This window comes from Nanorana parkeri, unplaced genomic scaffold (genome assembly GCF_000935625.1).
Source record: "Nanorana parkeri isolate BGI_ZX_2015 unplaced genomic scaffold, ASM93562v1 scaffold534, whole genome shotgun sequence".
Lineage (NCBI taxonomy): Eukaryota > Metazoa > Chordata > Amphibia > Anura > Dicroglossidae > Nanorana > Nanorana parkeri.
The window spans coordinates 710,191-725,437 of NW_017306802.1; the positions used below are offsets into that span (position 1 = coordinate 710,191).

General features: G+C 40.9%; 1 protein-coding gene across 1 annotated transcript in view; it reads right to left on the reverse strand.

The window, feature by feature from the left end:
- Positions 1-7,133: 7,133 nt before the first annotated feature.
- OSBPL6 (oxysterol binding protein like 6) overlaps positions 7,134-15,247 on the reverse strand; it is a 97,266-nt gene continuing 89,152 nt past the window's right edge. The window contains exons 19-22 of the mRNA XM_018561621.1: positions 11,948-12,092; positions 11,306-11,432; positions 9,272-9,394; positions 7,134-7,242 (exon numbers count right to left, since the gene is read on the reverse strand). Of these exons, the coding sequence (XP_018417123.1) occupies positions 7,134-7,242; positions 9,272-9,394; positions 11,306-11,432; positions 11,948-12,092 (504 nt within the window). The remainder of the gene's footprint in view (positions 7,243-9,271; positions 9,395-11,305; positions 11,433-11,947; positions 12,093-15,247) is intronic.

A 15,247-nucleotide genomic window follows, 5' to 3' on the forward strand; every position in this document is an offset into this window, starting at 1 on the left:
TTCTCCATTTCCTGTCCAGACCAAAAAAATCTTAAAGGAACACAGACCACGGTACAAAAACGGGACAGGAGTGTTCTATTCTACGGTCAACAAGTTTGGATTTAAGTGTGAGAGCAGGTGCCATGTATCCATCTTGGGCAAGGCAATATTCATAAGAATAAACACTTTTTTCCTTAATACACAAGAGGCAATAATAGGGTGGACTATGTCATATCTTTGCCTACTGGCTGCCTTTTACTGATGCAAAAAAAAAAGTATTCATATGTGTAGATGTCTGCTCGACCAAGATGGAATAGTCTGGTGGTCCACAAATGCAAGAAAACCTCTTGCAATTAAAACGACACTTCTAGGATACTTGTTACTGGTTTCTGCCATTAAAAAACAGTGGAAGGATTTTATCAATACTGGAGCAGTTGCCCACAGCAACCGAGCTTTCATTTTCCAAGCTAAACTGAAGAGAATCTGATTGGTTTCCTTTCCAGTTTTGATACATTCCCCTCATTGCTTCTGCTCGCATAAAAACAAAAGGAAATTGGTAAACTTTCTGGACTGGCGCATTTCATATTTGTTCAATAAAAACACAAGCTGTGATAAATGAAACAGTGCACATAGAAGTTTATTTGAACAAGCGTTTTTAGCAGCAGATTGATGTAAGGACAAATGTTTGCAAAAAGAAGAAAAAAAAAAAGTCATCAAGTTTACATTTGCAGTTCAGAAGAGATCAAATAAAAAATTGCCCTCCAGTAATCTCTGATTTTGCAATACCCGATGTATCTTCATGAAGAAATAGTAAGCTAAAACAAAGCTTGTATTTTAGTAAGGCTTTAGCAACATTCATTGGCAGGCTAGTCCAGTAAGATATACATGCAGGGTTTATTTACATTAAAAGTCTCAGCATTCTTTGTCGTTTAAAAATGTGTTTCAGGTCTCTACCATTCAGGCTCAGCCTGAAGTAGACAGTATTGGTTGTACAGGTTAAAGCACAAAAGCAACGAATGATATACAAGAACACGTCTAATATTTGGTAAGTTGAGTAGTTGTTTCAAGAAATGTGTTTCTGGTCCTAATTGGTTTTGGATGCTCTGTGAGGTTATAAACATTCTTCATAACAAACTATGGGCCCGACTGTATAAATCTTTCACGTTGCGGAGAGCTGTGCACATGCTGTTCCCACGGCATTACCATCAGTTGGCGCTGAGGAACATGGGAAATTCCAATGCTCCATTTAGTGACAGCAATGTGTGTGATTTTGTGCTTGGTGGAAGATTTCTACATTGGTCCCCAAGTGTTATCTAGCTTACTGTGGAAAAAGTTATAATAATAATGAACATTTTCTGATCTGCCCCCAGTCAAGGAAAATCTGGTTACTATGAGTTGCTGCACTTTGGGGAAAAGGATGGAATTTTCTCTGAAGGTGCTGGATCTCACTTTCTACTGGGCAATCTGACCATTTGTAAAAGTATTCCTAATCCCCTCTCTAGCCTTCAGCTCTGGTCTTTTAGAGAATTGTAAAGTGTGATTACAGGTGGATTCTGTTAAAGATTCATGCTTTCATACTGTTGCTAGAGGAAATCCTGGGCAAGCCATTGACCTTTCCTCCAATCAGAGCTCCTCTGCTATAAAAAAGTGTTTTAGTTGGGGGTGGGGGATTAGAACCTTTGTCAGGTGTTACTGCTATCTGGGGCTGCATTGGAGAGATTTCCCCATACGCTATCTTGGGAACAACCTTTTACATCCAATACAAAGTGAAGGAAGTTCAACAACAACACAGACCGAATTAAAACATTCTTTTTTAATGTTAAAGCTGAACTCCAGGGGAAAAAAAAAGTACTTTTGTGAATGCTCCAGAAGTTAAATGCAATCCTTTCCTAGACACATTTGGAGGGTACCTGGGGATACTAAAAATTTTATTTTTATTATGTGTTATACATTCCATGTCCGGAATAATACAAATAAAATTTTTAGCATCTCTAGGTTCCTTCTTGACATGTTTTCCCCCAAATAATTGCACATTTTATTTCCCCCGGAATTCAGCTTTAAAGTCACACTAAACTCAGGTGTAATATCTTAAAGATGCATTCAAGTACCCCAACTATTAATAATACTGGATCTTATTTGTGTATCACTCAGCTGTAGATCTTCAAACCATCTCTGACTTGGTGCTGACACCGTCCTTCCTTCTGGAGGGTGGCTACTTTTGTTCCCCATGGACCCTGTGTTTGTTGTAAAGTAGTCACCGCTCCAAGCTCACTCTTGTGATTGACTACAATCTCATGTTTAGTTTACTAATTTGTAGTGAGATTGTAGTTTATCACGGAAGCAAGCTTGGAGTGGTGGCTACTTTACAACACACAGAGGAACCATGGAGAACAAAAGTAGTCACCCTCCAGATAGGACAATGTCGGCACCAATTCAGAGATGATTTGAGGATCTACAGCCGAGTGATACACAAAGATACATTTTTGTTAATAGTGACGGTACTTGAATTCATTTTTTAAGATTTAACTACTGAGCTTAGGGGTCATTGCAAATAGTGAAATACAAAACCCCTTTGACAGCTTTAAAATGTTGTCAGTTTTCCTGTTGCAGATTTTACCTTGTTTCCTGTCTGGTAAAGTGTCGTCGTCTCCAGAACAGTGAGCGAGAGAAGAAGCTTCTAACTGAGCCCTGGATAGCAGCAAAACCTAACCGGGGTTATAACCTTCCCCATTCTGTTTTAAAATGGAGGAAAAAAAAGTTTTTTGGTTATAGATAGTTTAAAGGATAATGAAACTCAAAAACAAACCTATAATTTACTGCAGCCCACCAGTCTTTGGATGTGGTGGGTGCCTTTCTTTTTTTAAGGCTACAATCATTTTTGTATAGAAAGGCCATGTCCCTTTATCTGATCTGGGAGTAAAAGTCAGTTATCTATATTTTGTCAACTTCTAATCTTCCCATCCCTGGAGATGAACAAGACTTGTTTCAATGTCTAGCCCGGGTGGTAACCATGTCTCCCTCCACAGATACTGCGGAGAAGTGAGGACAGGAAATGTGGTGTTTGCAGGATTACCAGATAAAAACGAAAAGAAAAAAAGGCCGGAGAAAATTGCATGGTCAGTGACTAAAGTCGGCACAGCTTCACCTCATTCAAAAATCAAAGTCATCATTTCCTTTTCCAAGAGGAAGTTGTACCGACCATAATCATTTCCAAGAAAAATCCAATTTTTTTCCTGTTTGCCCTGTACATGATTGGGTATTTTTTTTTTTTGCAAAGTAAATCTTCACTTGAACATTCTTCTCCAATATCTGTAAAAAAAATACGGCAAGTCCAGTTGCCTTGACTTACTTTTTTACAGATATAATATGACCTGGATGAATGAGAACCTTCACAGGCATTCGTCTCCAATAAAAGTGAAAATTACGTAAACGTTCTTGCCTCTTAGTACATGAGCCCCAATGTCTACATTCAAGTCGCTTAATGGAAAGCTTGCGCTGTAGAGTTCTATAAACATTGTAAAACATGGCTTTATTTAAAGTGCCAGCCACTTATACACACAGCAGACTGAACAATTCATGGCCTACATTAACTCTTAGTGAATTAACAGACCTCAATGTTTGTGGGTGACCGAAAAAAAAAAAAAGCAGCAAAGGTCAATACAACATGCATATCAAACAGGGTGGAGCTAAAACCAAATCTAATGTGCCTTATAGGCATACATAATGGAAGTTTAAAATCTAAGTGTGGAGTAAAATAAAATACATCTAAAGGTGTAGGGTTCCTTTTTATTAAACCATCATATTGGTAGACTTAGAAGATTCTGCTAACCCCTTCCCCATTCTGCTCTGGGGTAGGAGCTGAAAAATAAAGCCAACGGAGCCTTTCATATGTGTGCCAAAATGTAAGTTTCCATTGTGTGTAGGGAGAAGCGACAGTGCAGAGCCATGTACTCGTACATATAAACCCCAAGCGCAGTCAGAAAAGGGAAGGAGACACGTCCATTACAGACATTATTAGGTTCTAATCAAAGTGTGGTAGTTCTTTGCCATCTGTACTTGGTCAATTTTCTTTTAAACAATGTATAAAATCCTGTCCATGTTGTGACAGCACTAATAATGTCCATCCATCCAATATAATGAAACCCACTCCTGAACTGGACACCTCAGTGTTCTCACTGCACAATGTATTTCATGAGGGATTCATGAAATACAGGCCTCATCTTGAAAACTGTAGCGTCCTAGGGAGGTCTCTGCATAATGCAAATTGGAGGCGAGGATGGTCACATTACTTTTTTTCTAGTTCATTGGAATGAATGGTGCTCTGCTTGCTTTGGATTCATGAAGCAAGCAGAGCTTAAAGCACAGCAGTATGCTTTACGAATGTGCATTAAGCTGGAAACATGTGACCATTAAGGCCACAAATAGGGTCATTGCAGAAGAAGCATCAAGAATTCAGTCTAAAGGTGGCCATACACTCTACAACCATCGCAAGACCTTAGTCTTGCGATGGTTGTACAGGGATTAAAAAGACGTACGATCTGCCTATCTTGGACAGGCAGATTGCACTCTCGAAGTCCTTCATCAGTCACTGTGGCTGCTTTACTAAGAGTACAGGCTGTTCACTTTGCAAAGAGAATGCTAGTAAATGAGGTAAAGCTGTGTTCACTTTAAGTACCTTATGTGCAAAGAAAATTTATAAAAACAGAGATTTTGGCTAGCACAAGATTGGTAATCAGAGAAAACACAGATGCATCCTATTTATGAATGAACACTTTAAAAAAAGTAAACAGCTTCTTCTTTAGTACATCCCACTCACTGACTTGTAGAGGGACCAGGACAGCAGGTCTTGTAGGCAAGTGCACTGAAATGATCAGGACTATGTAACATAGTACAGTGGAGCAACTTGCCACTTCTTGAAGGCCACCAAAATGCTGTTGGAAATAGACATGTCCAGACTCCTGGACAGGCCACGGTCACGAGAAAGTTGGCTTAACATTATATATATATATATATATATAATATCTTTGCTACACAAGTAATGTTATCATTTAATGTTTTTTAATAATACCAGTGTATTTTAATCTGCAAATGATGTCAAAAAGTTAAGACTGCCAAAAAATAAATCAAATACAGCTTTCCCTTCACTGCAATATGGCCATCTGAAGCCACTGCATACACCACTGGTGTACACAATGCCCCCAGGATATCATTTCTTGCCTCTGATCTGGCTCACTGCTTTTCTCACAAATCTGCACTGAGCTATAAAATACAATTGTAGGCATCCCCTTTAATAGAAGCTGCATTTTTGGTGAACTGCTCCCTAAGGTCTGTCCTCTCCTGAAGAAATGCAGAAACTGCAGCATTCCTGAGCTTTGCTCAGGTTCTTATTAAGAAGGCAGACCCTCCAATTCAGGAATCAGTCTGGGAAGGTCAAGGAAACAAATGGCTATTTCTGAGAAAGGAAAAAATAGCAAGTTTGTGAAAATCTTTGCAATGTATACAGTTCACCTAAAGGGGATTTAAAAAAACAAAGCTGGAGCTACACTTTGTTTTAGTTTATCACCTACTCACAACCAGTCAGTTTGCCTGGAGGGATCTAGGTTTTGGTGATCAAACATGAACAGGTAATTACAGGCGTTGTTTAGGGTGACTGGGTGTATCACATTTTAGAACAAGTTAATCAACTGCAAAGGCAAAGAACACTCAGGGGTCTGAAGAATTACCAAGACCAGAAATGTTTCACTCCTTGTATTGCAATTTGCACAGCTCTTCCCACCTGGCAGTCACTGAGCTTTTTAGGTCTCTTAACAGGCAATGATACACTGTAAAATATTTCCAGGCGACTGAAGTAAAACAGTGCTCACTTATTCTAAAAATAGATTGCATTTTTTCAACTGAAACAAACAAGAGGCCGAGTGGAGCCATTTACTAGATGCATGGCTCTAAAGTGCTTTAAAGGGCACAGATGTTTTAAAGGCCTTTTCACATAACACCCAGGTGGATAACAAGTGGCTCTGGGGTTATTATGGAATGGCAAGGTCTAGCGCGCAGCCAGTAACCACAGATCCATCCAGGAAACCTCACATGGAATTACAATAGGCATCTTTTGTACTTTAGATAAGGTGCATACAGGGCCACTTTTTCAAGAACAGGCCAAAAGTGTGTCAAAGGTGCCAGAATGCTTTAGGGACGAGGATGAGGTTATTACACTTCTACATATCCATCTTCACTACCTCTACTCACACAGATGGCCATTGTTTTCTTCTATGTTTGCTGTAGCAGGAAGAGTGATTCCTACCACAGTTACTGACAGCAGTAATAAGTGGGATTAAAGGAACTCTCACTTTAAAAAAACAAATGTGAAAAAACCTCCCTGCACAAGAGGACCCTTGATATACTTATCTCCCTGGTGGGTGGCAAGTACAAACTTCACTGGTTTTAAGAGCTATGGCTGCTGACTTCAAGATGCTCCCACTGGCATCTATGCCCGACTCTCTCACGTGACGTGGTTCCATCCTAATATCACTACAGGATACTATTGTGTCCTGTAGTGATGTAGGGGCTATTGGATGGAACCACGTCACATGAGAGGGTGGGGGAAGGTCGGGCAGGCATCCGCATCATCTGGAAGTGTTGGATTCTGAAGATTCTGCTGAAGTCGATAACTTTTGAAGAACGTAATGTTTGGCTGGGAGGTATGTATTAAGAGTCTTCCATTACATGGAGTTTTTTTTCTTAGAACTTGTTTTTCAAGCAACAGAGTCGCAAGGAAGGCGACAGAACTCCTCTTCCTGTGCAACTGTATTTTATCACCCTATGACCTGCTACAGTAGCTGCTTGAGGTAGCTTCACTGACACTGATCAGTGTGCCACCTTGCCAGAATAGTGAAAGCCACAAGTGATGAAAGTACAAGATATACCTCATAGAGGGCAAAGGCAACTAGCCAAACACATTGTTTCTCACACTCAATCAGTTACTCCAGAATTGTAAATTACTCTTGCAAATGTCCTAAAACTAAATGTAAAAAGCAAATGGCATGGTTTTGTGCATCACAAAAAAAACAATAATTTTACAGCGATATGAAACTGAATTGTGCATAGTTATTGATCGGTTGATATAATGACTGATTTTTATCAAATCTATAGTTCTAACATTACCAAAGAACAGGTAAATCAACTTTGCTAAAACCAGGGTCCTTGCGCAGGTCCCAGTAGGTGTCATTGGAAACCCATGTCTCTTTATTATGGGTGTCAACCACCTTCCTGCACAAAACAAAACAAAGAAAAAAGATACAATGATTAATAATGATGCATCTTTTATCATTTGCAAATGTAATGTACTTGTAAAAGAATATTAAGATAAATCAAATTGTCTAAAGGGATAGATTGATGAAAATAGTATCAATGCGGGGTGGTGTAAGACACCCTCAAAGCAAACTGTATGTTCAGACTTTCACATGCTGCTTTCTGCTATTTCCTAGTGACAAACTATGAGATATTCCTACATTCTGCTTGACAACTAGTAGTCCATCATACATTTCACAGTATTTGTAATTTGGTTAGGTCAGTCTTGTGATTCATACACTGCCACACTCCAAATCCATGAAAGTGACTATCTCCTACTTCTACGGTATTCTACAACTTCCTGGGTCAGCTGCCTCCTTATTGGCTAATAAATGATCAGTGAGATTATGCCAATTAATGGTCTAACAAATAGACTGGAGAGGAAGAGGTGACAAAGGAAGCTGCAAAGTTGTCTACTAAGCAGTGACTTTACAAAAGTTACACCCGGTATGTACCGTTCGCACAGCATTAGCACCCATAGATAGCGCTGACGAGTATAGGAGTTGCCTATACTCATCAACACCATCTAGGGGTGCTACTGCCATGCAAATATCCTCCACCCGGCATGAGCTTTTACAAATGAACACGTGTTACACTTTGAAATTAACAGTAAAAAAGTGTGCGCGCATGCATATATTTGCAAATCCATGTTACCTTTTGCATTAGCCATATTTCATATTAGTTTGCCTCCTTGCCTATTCTGTTCCTCAGTGTAAAGGTGCCCATACACTGCACGATTATCGTACGATAATCGTATGCGATCGGTTTTTCGTACGATAATCGAGCAGTGTGAACGGAGACGTGCGACCGTTTCTACTGTACGGTCGCACGTCTTCCGTCGAACCAGCATGTTCGAAAACCAGCCGGGAATCGTACGATTCTCGGCTGGTTAGAACGGTGCTCGGAAGACAAATGCCGAGCGGGCCGGTGTGCGCATGCGCACACTGCCCGTTCAGCATTGCGGTCATCGGGAGCCCGCCCCTCAGGGGGGCGGGCTTGCGATGATCGAGAGTGCGATCTGCCTGTCCAAGATAGGCAGATCGTACGTTTTTTTAATCCCTGTACAACCATCGCAAGACTAAAGTCTTGCGATGGTTGTAGAGTGTATGGCCACCTTTAGTTGGGGGTGATGAAGGTGGTGCTGCCATATGAGGGAATTGATGTAATCATTCTTAATGAAAGTTCTTTGCAGCTATAAATGTTGTTAAGTGGCAGGAAATGCGTGTGTTATAGGGTGTTTTTTTTCCCACCTGAGAATTTCTCTTGCTCTTTTTCAGACACTTTTTACTTATTTTATTCAATGCTGCTGTCTATTACATGAGAAAACCGGAGGTGCCACATTGTTCTGTGCAGTGATGATCTTTACCCCTTATGTAAATATTGGAGCATAATGAAGTGTGGACAGCATATTAAGTCTGGGCTGTGCAGCTTGCAGAGCAGAAACCAAGAGGTCATAGAGAATAACGAGATCTACACTCTCTGCTGGGGACCTCCTGGAAAAGCCACAAGACACACAGGTGGGAATTTATCAAAACTGGAGCAGACAAAATCTGGAGAAGCTGTGCATGGCTATCGGCTTCTCTCTTCAGTTTGTTCAGACAAGATTTGAAAATGAGAGAAAGAAGCTGATTGGTTGCCATGCACAGCTGCTCCAGAATTTGTGTGCTCCAGTTTTGATAAATTCCCTTCACAGTTCTTAAAGTGTGCGTACATGCACTATTTTTAACATGCAATTTCAGAGTGTTTGCATCCAGACATTTTTCTTGCTAACTTGTGTGTTGGAAGTTCCAGTCCTTTTTTTTTTTAATCTTTCTATTTGTGAGCCCTCCAAAACCTTACCTAAAGTTCATTTCTTGTTCAGTTCAATAAGTCATACAATTCATTCATGCTATTTCTACATTCTTTCACATAGTAATGTGCAGAAAACATTCTTCAGTGATTAACTTACTGGAAATATTTTGGCGTATATTCTATATGGTTGTCTTCCAGGTATTTTCTCCTGGTTCTTTGAAGTTCTTCTATTCTCTGCTTTTCTGCTGCAGCAGCTTCAACGTTCCCTTCTTCAAGTAATCTACAACATACATAACAACTGTAATACAGCAATAGCACATTCTATAGAGGATTGCAGTTTTGGAAGAAGTATTATAAATGATGAGATGAATGTAATTTAATAAGGGACACAAATCATTGGTTTCTGTTAAAGTATAAGTGTACTTTCAGTACTTATTCTTTATTCTAACTTATCTCTACAAGAAAAACTCAGTTGCCAAGTATTGTCCTGATAAACATTTTCAGAAAAATGTAAGCAGTTTGTTTACATCCCCTCTTCCTGCAGTAGTTGCTCTTAGCCACCACTAGAGGGAGCTGAAGACAAAAGACAGCTTGCCCATTTAGCTCAATATGAGTTGCATCTATTGTCTTCCTTTCAATTTCATCTAGTTGTGGCTAAGAGCAGCTGCTGTAGGATTAAGGGAAATTGTTATCCAATACCAACCAGTTTCCTTTCCTGGCCTCTCCTTATTGCAGCAAACAATGGCTCTGTTGTGCCCCCTTAGGCTTCCTAGTACTCACGACATTACCAGGCTGAGAATTATACTGACATGAGGAGAGGTAACGGAAAATTATGGTAAGTAGTAGATAATTTTACCTATTCCTGTGTCAGCATACAATGGGATCTAAGTAGTATTGCCCTGGAAGAGAGCTGCCAAAACAAAAGAACACTGAGCCTGAAGATGCTGCTCCTCAACCTTTAACTGTCAAGGCTGTCAAGAACAGCCCCCAAAGACGTGGAAGGGCCACATCCATTTTGTAGTGATGGATTAAACTTCTGGTAGACCTCTCTTGGAGGAGAAAACAAAGCTGCTGCTTCTGCCATCTGGATAAACTCAGCGATCCATTGGATCTATGAGGACAGCATGCCTCCCAGCCAGAGAGACTTGCATAGGTGACGAGGATGATCCAATCTTTAGGACTAAGGATCCCAAAACAGGTCTTGCCCTCGAACCAATTCAGGCAGATCTTAGGTCTCATCTTGTTGGTGCCTTCAGGAGTGTAATGAAGGTGACTAACCATCCAGGAGACCAGAATTGATTCTGCTTAGCATGCATCAAAACAAGCATTGCAGGTGCCCAAACACCACTAGAGAGACAGTTCACAAAGAGGGAGCTGGGGCAGGCAGATAAAGTCCCAGCAGGGAAGATTCAGCCACAATAAGGCAGACCTTATATGTATAAGCATACAGTGCAATACCTGAACCATCATCAGTCACAGACAGCCAGCAGGTTATGCCAGTCACTTCAGAAGGCTTTACCACCAACAAAGCAGTGTTCCCTGTAGGACAATATGAACCTGGAAGTGAGGGCAGGGAGATAATAGAAGCAGGACAATCGTGAAGTGAGGACAGAAAAGATACACCAGAGTTGGGGGGGGGGATAGGGTTCTCCGAGTCAAATTTAATAGAGGGTTATGTGGTCAATGAGTTGGAGCAGATACATTGTCTGCTAACATAAGAGGGGCTAGGAAACAACTGCTTCTGAAGACCAGCTAAATGACAAGGCAAATTACATCTTTGAGAAGGATGAAGGTACAATTAAGAATAAAGAATAGATGCTGAAACCGCATTTATTCGTACAGTGTCATGAAAGAAGTACGGGGGCTGCTATCTCCTGAGAATGCCAGATGCCTGGCGGTGTCTAAATAACGTATGTTTCAGTCCCAGTCCTAGAACAAGTATGCTGTAAAAAGGGTGCCAGAAAAATGTGAGAATTACCTATTTCTATACTTGTTCTGGGTCATTGAGGTTAAAGCTTTAGAATGACAACCAGCAAACCTTGCATTCTTAAAGGACAGTTCAGTAATAATAGCCTCCATTATTCTGTCATGGCAGTGCCCCTCTAATGAGAGACTATGTATCAATTTCTGGTTATCAATGCCAGGGGAAGAGTAGAATGGCTGGGCTTGTCACTACCAAATAAGCACTTGCCTTTGATCAGGCCGAAACCTTGCATCAGTTTTTGGAAGGAAGTCCTTCATTACTGGATCCAGTTCATTTAGTTCAATGGCAAATCTTGTAAAACCATAATAAAGTTCATAGTTAGTTGGCATTGAACCTGAAAAATATTGAAAAACAATGAGTTAGTAAATGTAATGTATGTGTTCAAATTCAGGTTTTAATCTCCTGCTTAGGTTATTGGTGATGTTTCAAACCGATTTGGGAAGCAATAGATGCAAGTAGTCTCATGAGAACTATCATTACTAGGCTAGTATATTTCTGCTGAACTGCAAGACCAGGCCAGTTTGTGATTGCTACTACTAATGCTGCAGTATGTTTCCCCTCTGTCTACAGTTCTGAGGATATAAATATCTGAGATTTATAGTCAGGATATACAGTTCTGTACATCGGACTTATTATACATGAGCACTTGCAATTTATGGTTTCCTCAACCATTCAGTATGCAATATTGATGCCATTGCTCAGATTAGTTGCTAACATGACATGGGTAGTTTATAGAATCCTTAGTCCTCCATGAAAACCTCTTTAATGGTGAGATAGTTCCTTGTGGTATAAACTGTTGTCTGGGGATGAGCACAAAGCCGCACAAGGCTGTAATTACCAAACTTGTACCTGGCCTCCATATGCATTTAGCTGCAGGAGCATTTCCACAGTACAGAGACTCGTGCCACTTCCCAAAGAGCCGATGCACAACCTTCCCTTCTTGATCCATTACCACTCCATGGATTTCATTTACATTGGAGCTCCAATAGTTTCCCTGTTGAAGAATTATTATTATTATAATACAGGATTTATATAGCACCAACAGTTTGTGCAGCGCTTTACAAAATAGCTGAAGACAGTAGAGTACCGGTAAATTACTATACATAATGCTCAGTAATAATTACATTATCAGATCAGGAGAGAACAAAATGATTAAAGGTAGAGAAAAGTAAATAATCAACAATCCAACAAAAATGTAACCAATTCTCTACAGCACTCCAATCTGATAGTAGTTTTTCTGCCAACTGCTTAACAAATACTTAGAATTTGAAACTGGAAAAACTACACGGTTAACATGCATTTATTTTGCAGCTAAACTGGGATAACACTCACTTTATATTTGTTACATGTTCCCATTCACATTACATAACTTCAAAAATATTTAAAAATGGCTGCTTACATTGTTACTTGCCCTTTTCTGAAAGCTCCAAAACTGACATTTTCCCTTTCTATGAAATGTAAAGAAGGAGGCATGGGTGTTGCCTGGAGCGACAGATTCGCTGAGGGCGGCACCGCGGGGGTTAATGACCTGGATGTGATGACGCGGACGTCGGCCTGGAAGTGATGCCTCTTGATGCGAACATCTTCTTCCTTCCAGTCGTTTACAACAGTCCACTCAGCTCTGGTGCCACTCTCTGATCCTGCACCGACTCCTAATTCTTTCAGTGTCCCACGGAGTCTGTCCTGCATGCATGCTCTCACGTGCCTACATTCACTGACATTGTGTCACTGCTCCTCTCCCCTACAGTAATATCAAGTGCGCATGTGCCCGCACATCATCCTCCTGCACGGCCATTCGGGAAGCTGTGTTCGGCAGGCAGGAGCGAGTGGCGCAGACACAGGTAAATTATCATCAATTGTTTGGGCACTTTAAACATTTTTCGAATGTTGGGGCATGCTCTACTGGTTGCGAGCAGTAGATAGTTTAAAAAAAACACAAACCTTTAACATCGCCGGGAGTCTGTTTAAATGGGCTCGATGCCATTGATGTACTATGGACATCACTGGTCACTAAGGGGTTAAATTCACTCAATACATTCCATGTCCATCAAAACATAAGGTATGTCAATTCTTAGTTTGTTTTCTCAAAAAAAGCACCCAGGGCCTGAGTAGTAATGCTTGTCCCCTGCCAGCATGCTGCAGAGAAGGACCCTTGCTCTTTGCCTGGAAGCAGTGATCTCTCTGCAGAGGTACAACACTCCCCCATCCCTGCGGAGTCAGATCTAAAGCACTCCAATCAATAGGATAGCATTTTTGCACTACCAGTTAGAAAACTTGGTCATGCCTGACAGCCCAGCACCTGTGAGCACCAAGATGGTATTTTGTCTTGTCTGTACAACCCTTGTAAGCGCAGAAAGGTTGCATCATTTTAATGGGTCACTTGGATTGGACTGTCAATGGATTATTATATTCCCCACCAGCTGTTTTCAATACTCAAAAATAGTTGAACTTTTCTTTTAAGGAATTATGTTGTATTGAAAATTAAGGTGAGGCTATGACTTTGTGAGGCTCTAGTTTCTGGTTACATTATAAGAAAGTGTTGCTCATTTAAAGTATTCATCTGCATGATAAGAATTATCATTACATCCTATTCAAGCTAATAACACCTTGTGTAAAATTACACAGAAGAATAACTGGACACGGATATAGTAATAATAAAGAATTTGAAATATATAATTTCCTCATAAAGCATCATTCTGACAAAAATAAATGGTTAGGTTATGAGGACTAACTGTCACAGTTAGTCAATTGATGGTTCCCTTCTATATTGTTTACAATATAGAATGCACACTAAGAAATCCAGATGTGTAAGGGTGACAGCTACATAAAGCTGCCCCTTACCAGTTATATATAGCCACATTCCGTATCATCCTTTCTGCAAAAATTCAGAGAATGCCGATTATCCCAAGCCTCACTAGAAGACACTCCAGCACAGTTCAGGAGTGCCTTCTAGCAAAATTTTAGATACTCAGAATTGTCTCACTGGAAGAAAGATACCCTTACCCTCACCTAGGTGCCACAGGTGGAAGCTGAGGATAAAGGAAGTATATTTACTAACTTTTTCTGAGTTTGGAATTAAAACGCTCTACTGAGTCCTTAGTGCTGAAAACTGACATACTTGCACTTGTTAGCTGTAAAGGAAGGTTTCAAAGCCTGTTCTCTACACAGTACACTGAATGACAGATAACTGTGCTCTACAGTATATCAATCATGATACTCTATATCAGAGGTAACCAAACTTTTGCCCTGATGCATCTGCCTCTGAGAGTCATGCCTGCGACTCTGAGAAAGTTTCTCCACAGCTGGAAGGCTGAATTTTGGCTACCCCTGCTCTACATGATATACCAATCCCAGGATAATGGAGGTCTCCAGTGCAAGTACCGCAGTGTAAGATGATACAGTGCTAAAGCAGGAAAATATAACATTTGTGAACTTTTTTGGCTTTATTCAGTTACCTCTAGATCAGTGGTTCTCAACCTGTGTTACCTCAAGACCCACATTTGTCCTTGGTCATTAATTTGTGACCCAAGTTGCACTGCAATGGAACACAGTGGGGGCTGCTGTGCTAGTATGAAGCTCCATCCATATGTGCATCTACTTGTACAGCTTCCTTGCACACCCTGTAGAGGTGCTGGGAGACAGATTATGATGTCACTCCAGTCCAGGCACCTCTACAGGGTATGCGAGTGAGCTATAAGCAATGCAAGTATGGATGTAGTGCCCTTGCGGCCATACCCCCAGCCCACACCACCTCAAGCTGACACTCGGCACTAAGGAGCATATTTTGAATGGCTGCTCGGCGCGAGTACAGGCAGTGCTGAGCTAGGGGGAGGCTGAGGAGCCTCTCAGCTAGAAAAGTGGAAGGCATGCGGTGATCCACAGAACATGGGGTTGCGACCCACTTTTGGGTCACAGTCCGTGTACCCATTGCACTCCTGACCGCACGTCCAACAAAGTATCCTGGGTGCTCAGTAGTCGACGGATGGCCACCGTAAAAATAATGCAGAAAGGGGTTCCTTCATCAGGGGTTCCTGTGTCCCCCAGAAACATCGCACTAAGTGTGTTATTTTGCTTTTGATGCACGTCAATAAATAGACGTAATTGATTTACTATTGGAGTGCCGGTGTCTATTTCTTTTCCACTTTTGGG